The 8,222-nt window shown below is 38.1% G+C and overlaps 1 protein-coding gene across 1 annotated transcript; it reads right to left on the bottom strand.

Moving 5' to 3' along the window:
* Positions 1-741: 741 nt before the first annotated feature.
* GPR33 (G protein-coupled receptor 33) lies at positions 742-2,544 on the bottom strand. Its single transcript, XM_019924314.3, has one exon. The coding sequence runs from the start codon at positions 2,532-2,534 to the stop codon at positions 1,512-1,514; it is 1,023 nt and encodes a 340-aa protein (XP_019779873.2). The 5' UTR covers positions 2,535-2,544; the 3' UTR covers positions 742-1,511.
* Between the last annotated feature and the right edge of the window lie 5,678 nt (positions 2,545-8,222).

Here is an 8,222-nt window from a genome sequence, read left to right as displayed (position 1 = left end):
GAAATATTTAGGGACTGAGTTTGCGTTGTGGCCTAAATATCTGCCTTCTGTATTAGTTGAACTAGATAGAACTATCTATTGATTGATATGTACTGACCGACAGATAGAACTAACTAAATATATAAAAGGTAATAGGTCACTGATACTATGTGGTCCTATATAACTTAGGTGCTGTAATATTTTTCAAAAACTTGATGCAAAACTTGAAAACCAGGGAAACAAAGTTAATTTTGTTATTGCTGTTTTAGAATTAAATGTACTGTGACATTACCCAGGCAGGCTCACAAACATTTATAATTGTGTTAGTCCCATATTTCTGTGACAGCTTAATCCATAAATATTAAAAAGACACTTAAAGTATCTTTATACTTAAAACATTAAAATATAAATTCTTTATTCTTTAACATGGAGATGACAAGATGAGTGCCTTGTCATCTCCACGTTAAATTTTGTTCATACCAATTAAATAATTTAGGTGCTATCTGAATAAAGACCTTGGTCTAAATGTCTATTTGGTAGAAAATTCCGTGACAGAAAATTCAGATTGATGGGTTCTATTGGTATTTAGAAAATGATATTCCTATAGCCTCAAAAATCAAAGGTTAAGAATCACATTTGCATCAGTTCACACCAACTAGGATGGCTATAATTGAAAAAAAGGAAAATAATAGGTGTTGGTGAGGGTATGGAGAAACTAGAACTTTTGTACATTGCTGATGAGAATGCAACATGGTACAGCTGTTGTGGAAAAAAGTGGCAATTCCTCAAAAACTTAAACATAGAATTGCCACGTGACCCAGCAATTCAAAATAATTGAAAATAAAGACTCAAACAGACACTTGTACACCAGTGTTCATGGTAGCATGATTCACAATAGCCAAAAGGTGGAAACAGCTCAGATGTCTCTCAACAGAAGAATGGATAAACAAAATGTGGTATATACATATAACAGAATATTATTTAGCCATAAAAAGAATGAAGTTCTGATACATGTTACAACATGGATGAACCTTGAAAACATTATGCTACGTTAAATAAGCCAGACACAAAAGGAGAAATATTGTATGATTCCACTTACGTGGAATATCTTGAATAGCAAATTCATAGAGATAGAAAGCAGATTGGAGGATATGAGGAGCTAGGGGAAGGGGCGGGGGGTAGGGGTGTGAAAGAGGAGTTATTGCTTAATGCGTAGTTTCTCTTTTGGGTGATAAAAATTTTGGAAATGGATAGTGGTGATGGTTGCAAAATATTGTGAATTTAGGTCATGCCACTAAAATGTACAATGAAAAATGGTGTTATATATATTTTACCACAACGAAAGTAAAAAAAAAAAATCACATTTGCAACATCACCCATCACATTTTACAGCCCTTATAATATTCATAGATCTAACTATAATACAGCCCAGGTGTCTCTCTAATATAGGGATTATATTATACAAGAGTTGAGGGTCTGTCTCTGGTGATATCATTGACTAAGAATCCATTCTTTTCTCTGGGATCCAGAATTTAAATATCGGCTTCTGAATTTAGGTTTTGTGTCCTTTCTCCCGAAGAATCTTCACTGAATGTTGACTCAAAAAGAGCAAGAACAGACTTCTTGAAAACCTTTCTGAAGTTCTCCCCAGTAAATAGGTAGAGTGTGGGAGAAAAGACAGTATTGAAAGAAGTAGTTATCACTGTGAGTATCAGAGTCAACTGGAAAAGTAGTGATCTGTCCTTAGTGAGAACTAAACCTTGGTATACATGGTAGGGCATCCAACACACAAAGAAAGAGATAACGGCAGTCATCATGACTTTGAAGGGCTTGTTGGATTTGAAGAGGCTCCTCTCTTTCATCTTTTTGGCTACTCTTTCATAACAAAAGGTGATGATGAGGAAAGGCAGAAGGAAGCCCAGCAAGAAGCGGCTGCTGAAACAGGCTACATGAATCCATTTTCTTAATGTTTGCATCTTTTTGCCTTCCCAGTTAGTAGACACAGCATAGTTATTCTGGCAGGTCACTCTTCCTTTATGGTCATCATGTACCTCCCTGAAAACCACATAGGGCATGCTGAGGGCAGTGGCAAATATCCAGACTCCCAAGATGATGCTGGAAACCCAGCGTGGGGTTCGGTGCAGCTGTGACCACACCGGGTGAAGAGCGAGAAGATAACGATCAATGCTGATGGCTGAGAGGAAGAAAACAGAGGCAAACATCCCTGCAGACAAAATGCTATTGAAGACCTTGCATGTGGCCATTCCAAAGCTCCAGTGATTTTCCTGAAGGTAGGAGATGGCCAGAAATGGCAAAAATAATGTTGAAATAAAATAAGAGAGAATGAGATGAAAATATAAGAGAGTATTAACAGTCTTTTTCATCTTGAATTTTAGCACCCATAGGTAGAAACCGTTGGTGATAGTGCCAATTATAAATGATGTGAACAAAAGAAGTGCAACAATCACTTTTGAGGCAGATGTTGGAATGTGAATGCTGTTTCTTATTGAAGTAGAGACATTGAGCAGGTAATCATTAGAGTTGATCAGATCCATAATTGGAATGAGAAACTGAAAATAACAACAAAAAAGAAGCAAAAGAAATGGTTAAATATAGAAATTAATATAGTAATTTTTGCATATTCATAGTCAAAATGACAATATTTTTAAAATGACAAACAATATTTTTACAATAATGCAAATCAGATATTTTTCTTTTATTTTGTGTGAGGAATTAAGATCAGATTAATTTGGGCATCAAAAATAGAAATACTACAGATGCAATGAAATTAATGTGAAATAGAAATAAGTTTGGAATATTCTCACTTCGTTAAGTAATTAATTTAGGCAGCTAAAAATATCCTATTTAGGGAATTCTCTGGCAATCCAGTGGTTAGGACTACACGCTTCCACTGCATGGGGCACGAGTTTTATCCCAGGTCGGGTAATTAAGATCCCTTGTGGGGCTTCCCTGGTGGTGCAGTGGTTGAGAGTCCACCTTCCGATGCAGGGGACACGGGTAAAAAAGATCCCATGTGCCACCTTGGCTCAGCCAAAAAAACCCCCAAAAACTTCTATTTAGACATTAACCAGAAGTCTGACCCTTCTTGATGGGCACAGATTCTTGAATAAGTCAGTGAAGAATCAGTTTTACTTGACTAAGACTTGGTCAAGGCAATGTTAATAACGAAATTGAATAACAAAAATGATAACAATGGCTGTAAGTTAGTAATCATAGGGAGCTATAATTAGATTTCTCCATGAGCTAATTATATATAGTAAATGCTATTACCTAGTATCCTAACACTCAGCACATAACAGTAAGAACTGATATTCATACAGGAGCCCTTCGGCACCGTAAGATTGTGAAGTACCTTCAAAATCATCAATGAAAGAGGAAAGTGTATGGTAGAATATAGCAGTAGTTCTTTCTTACTTGGGGAGGGGAAAGACAGAGAGGAGTCAAGGAACTGATATTTATCCAGTACTTGTTGTATGCAGGAAACTTCATATAAAAATAATTTCTTTTTTTCCATACAAAGGCAAATGTTTAAACAGGGGAGAAAGTGAGGCTTACAGGGGTTAAATTTCATATTCAACATCTCCCACCACACCTCCACTGTGGCAGGTGGGGAACCCAATAAATGTTTTATGTTACTTCTTTGAAAACTGGTAATTCATGTGTAGTGTATTTTGATAACGCTCCATGAAATGGAGTATTTGATTATCCAAAATATCCCATTTCTTGAATAACTGCTCCTATAGTATTGAAAATATAAATGTGAGAATATTTTGGAAAAATATTTCGGAAAATATTTTGGAAAAAATAAGATTGTGAAGTACCTTCAAAATCATCAATGAAAGAGGAACGTGTATGGTAGAATATAGGAGTAGTTCTTTCTTACTTGGGGAGGGGAAAGACAGAGAGGAGTCAAGGAACTGATATTTATCCAGTACTTGTTGTATGCAGGAAACTTCATATAAAAATAATTTCTTTTTTTCCATACAAAGGCAAATGTTTAAACAGAGGAGAAAGTGAGGCTTACAGGGGTTAAATTTCATATTCAACATCTCCCACCACACCTCCACTGTGGCAGGTGGGGAACCCAATAAATGTTTTATGTTACTTCTTTGAAAACTGGTAATTCATGTGTAGTGTATTTTGATAACGCTCCATGAAATGGAGTATTTGATTATCCAAAATATCCCATTTCTTGAATAACTGCTCCTATAGTATTGAAAATATAAATGTGAGAATATTTTGGAAAATAGCTATTATAACAGAGTCACATCAACAAACTGTTTTTTGATAAATTGGATAAAGCAATGGAAATTACTAATGATTTTGTTCACTAATCAAAAACATCCTAAGAATATACAGAGAGAAGAAATAAAATAATTGCTATTGAAACCATAACAACCTTAATTCTGCTGGCTAAGGGAGTTGCAAAAATTTCCCCCGAAGTAGAAAAATGGTTCTCTTCAGGAAGATATCTTGGTAGTCTGTTTGGGAATAAAAAGTGAAGTTTTGGGACATGTAATGGATAGGCAATGATTAGTGAAAGAGTGGGAGCCCAAGGAAGAGGCTGGGTGAAGGTCCTGGGACCATGAGAAGAGGGGGAGGAGGGAGGATGGTCTTCAGAGAGGGGCCCCAGGAAAACACAGCAGGAGGCAAGGAGGCTTGCAGAGGAGGAAGGGTCAATGAGATATTGAGAAGCAGAGATGACACGGGATTTAAAATAAGGAATGTCTAATATTTAATTTGAATCCATTTGTTATGGTTTGACATGGTGTAATGTCTCCCTTAACCTCATTAATCACAACTTCTTGTGTTGGTGGTTGCTCTGGGGAATGGAAAGAAAAGAGCTTGTGTTCCCTATTTGGGAAGGAGTAGGATGGAGAGAAGAGGCCAGTAGCGGGAGGTGAGATGTTAATGAGATGATATGGTGGAAACTGTATAGACATTGGGGCTTGAGTAGACAAGGAGAAACAAAATCCCACGGAGGATTTCTGATACTGTGTGTGTATGGCCTGTGTGTGTCTATTTGTGTGTGTATATGTGTGTGCGTGTGTGTGTGTGTCTGTAGTCTGTCCATATATCTGTGGTGCATTTGTGTGTATGTATGTGCATATATGGTGTGTGTCTCTGTGGCGTGTGTGTATCTCTAGTGTGTGTATAAATTCATGGGGTGTGTGTGGAGCTGTGTGTGTGTGTATCTGTGATCTGTGCAAGTGTGGTGTATTTGTGTGTGGTCTCTGTGGTATCTGCGGTCTGTGTGTATCTATCTGTGCAGTGTGTATACGTGTTGTGTTTGTATGTCTGGGTGTGTGTGTGTATGTGTATGGTCTCTCTGTGTATGTGCATACGAGAAACTGAATTATAGGGAAGATTTTATTAAAAATTGTGTGGCTGAGCTCTGTATAGAAGGGCATCTGAAAGTAATGCAGGACTTGAGCAAAAGCAACACTGGTAGTCGTTCTGAAGAGCGTATAAAGCTTCCTAAGAACTTTGATTTATTGCACATGACCAGGAGATTTCTTCATCCTTAAACATCTTTTAAAACACTTTTGAAGTACTTGCTTATAAATTAGTGGGGCAGAACTGGGGCTCTGGCATTCCACAGAAGTGGGTTTCGATCCTACCTCTACCACTTAAACAGCTCTGTGATTTTGGACTCTTAACTCTGAGCCCCTTTCACCTTGTAAACCCCGGTGACTTTTTATGAGGACTAAGTGAGATAATGTACATGAACCACTTAGCTCCCTTCATGGCACATATTAGGCATTCAGGAACTTTTTACCCCTTAGTTTGCTCAACTTGTTTTGGTTTTATTTGGCCGCATTGGGTGGCATGCGGGATCTTAGTTTGCCCGACCAGGGATCGAACCCTCGAAGCCACACCCCCTGCGGTGAAATCGTGGATTCTTAACCATTGGACCACCAGGGAAGTCCCCTCGATTTGTTATATTAAGGCTAGCAAGAGCCTCATTTTGCCCTTTTAATGTCATATTTCTTTTCTTCCCAAAGCCCCCTACTGAATTCTAGAGTACCACCCGGGATTTCTGAAAAAATCTAAATGTTCATCTATAGGGGCAGAGGCTGTCAGATTTAGAGTTATTTTGAAACCTTGCTATAGTGACAGCTTTGGCACAAGTGGCTTTCAGGAAGACCCCTCCTGGGCTTGGGGACATCGAGCTACTATGGGGGAGGGAACCACAAGAACCTCGGGAAACTGATCTGGAGAAAGCCTAGAGAATCTATGCAGATGATAGCTGTAGGATAAAGCTGCTTGCTCAGGAATCTTACCTTGGAGTTATATCTTCATGCCAGATGGTCTTGGGAAGGCCAGAGGGACTCTATATCAGCAATCTCCTCTCCAGGGACAGAGGCAAAAGTCAGTGACACTTTGCCTTCATCTCATCTGCCTTTCTTCTTGCTGATGCTACTCCCCAGCCTCGAGCCTACTATTTAAATATTCAGTGACTTCTTGTTGTTTCCCTGTTCCTTTTTCTGCGGAATGTGTGCTATAGAGGCGTAGGTAGAGAGATGAGTACTTCTTCAAATCATTTCTCCATTTCAAGGAAAGATTACAAAAATTCCATAAACAAAGTTATTCTATTTAAGTTATTCTGTTTAAGTGCTGTTACTCCATAACAAAGCTTGTTTCCAGTGTTAAAACACTGATTAAAAATTACCTTCTCATATTTGGTCATCCCACCAGGCACCCACTCTGCCTCGATTCTAGCATGTTTGTTAGCATATGGATGCATGGTGTTGGGTACATAGGGAAGTAGTAAATATCAAGCATGGAAAAAATAAAATTTGGAAATGAGCTACCTAATCCTGCTGGAGAGAAAATGATCAGAAAGGAAAACTCAAATATCGAGTTTCACAGTGAAATGGAATGTATTATAACAGGCCCAAAACTAATCTTATTTAGTTTGGGAAGATGAGGACTGACGGGCAGAATGATCTGCATTTGTGCAGTTGTTGAGAATGGCTGGAAAGAGCACAGAATTGGTTACCATATCCTAGAAGACAATCACATTATAAGAAAATCCTACAACACAGGTAACACATTTATGAATTGACTGAGCCCTGCATTTTCTATTTTCCTCTCTCTAATCCACCTCTGAAATTTTTAGGATCAGACTCTGTGCTGACCTCCGTGTCCTGATTTCTTTCCTGCTTGCTTTCCTCTTCATCTCTGCACCACCAATGGAGAAAATACATCAAAACTGCTGTGTGGCTCAGCAGTGAAGCTCAGGAATCTGTTATTTAGGTTAGACTTAGAATTTTAAAGCTTTCATTGCTACTGTAGCTTTTAAAAAATAGGCTTAAATTTTAGTTCTTAATTCATTTGGGGCTATGACCTTCAACCTAAGAACTGATCTTCTTTGCTTCAAGTTAAGGATAAGTTTTCAAACTTGCTACTGCCTTTTAAAAGCAATTTCTTGCCAGGTTTTCATACCCTTTGAGCTAATTCACAGACTTGGAACAACCTGAGATATTATTTGATCCAAACCCACTAATTTTGAAGATGAGCAAAGTGACACTTAGAGAGGTTAAGTGATTCACAGTAGGTTTTCACCAAGAAAAGAACCAAGGGCTTCTTCAGCCGCCCTGTACTATTTCATTGGTGCAAAAAGGGATTTGGATCAGGTTCTTCTTCCTCCCTCCTCCCCCTTATATTTCCAAACTCTACAACTAGTAAATTTTGTAAATAACAAATATATTTTGGACTAGTGTTTAATTCCCTACCCCCACCCTCCACCAAAATATGCACAAGGGCTAGTACCACAATTAGATAGCCTAAAATTTTGTTCTTCCATTACTCCCCTCAGAAATACTCTCACTAGTGAGTATTTTTATCTAATAGGTAATTAAACCAATGGTATTAACTCTGTTGAGAAAGACGTAGACTGTTTGAGGAAGGAGCTTCTCTTCTGTGGCTTTGGTGATATGACTCCATTCATTGTACTTTTCATATTTCAAGATAAGTGCAGTGGTTTCAAGAGAAGAATTCATGGAAATGGAAACTGTTTTATGTGGTTTGGATGTGATCACAGTATGAAACAGATAGAAATGCAGAAGCAGATAGAGTTGCAAAATCAAATGCTTGAAAGTCTAGGAACTCACAGATGCATGTAATTTTAGAGCTAGAGGGGACCGAGGAGTTAACTTCATCTAATTCCTGGTGCTATAGGTGAAGAGACTAAGACCCATCGAGATATCTGAGAACTT

Source organism: Tursiops truncatus, chromosome 2, assembly GCF_011762595.2.
Source record: "Tursiops truncatus isolate mTurTru1 chromosome 2, mTurTru1.mat.Y, whole genome shotgun sequence".
Taxonomy (NCBI): domain Eukaryota; kingdom Metazoa; phylum Chordata; class Mammalia; order Artiodactyla; family Delphinidae; genus Tursiops; species Tursiops truncatus.
The sequence above is the reverse complement of the archived record's forward strand: the minus strand, read 5'-3'. Positions and strand labels throughout refer to the sequence as shown.

What these genes read in the sequence shown, in the direction of transcription:
- GPR33 (XM_019924314.3), bottom strand. Translation starts at nt 2,534, where the DNA reads ATGGATCTGATCAACTCTAATGATTACCTGCTCAATGTCTCTACTTCA.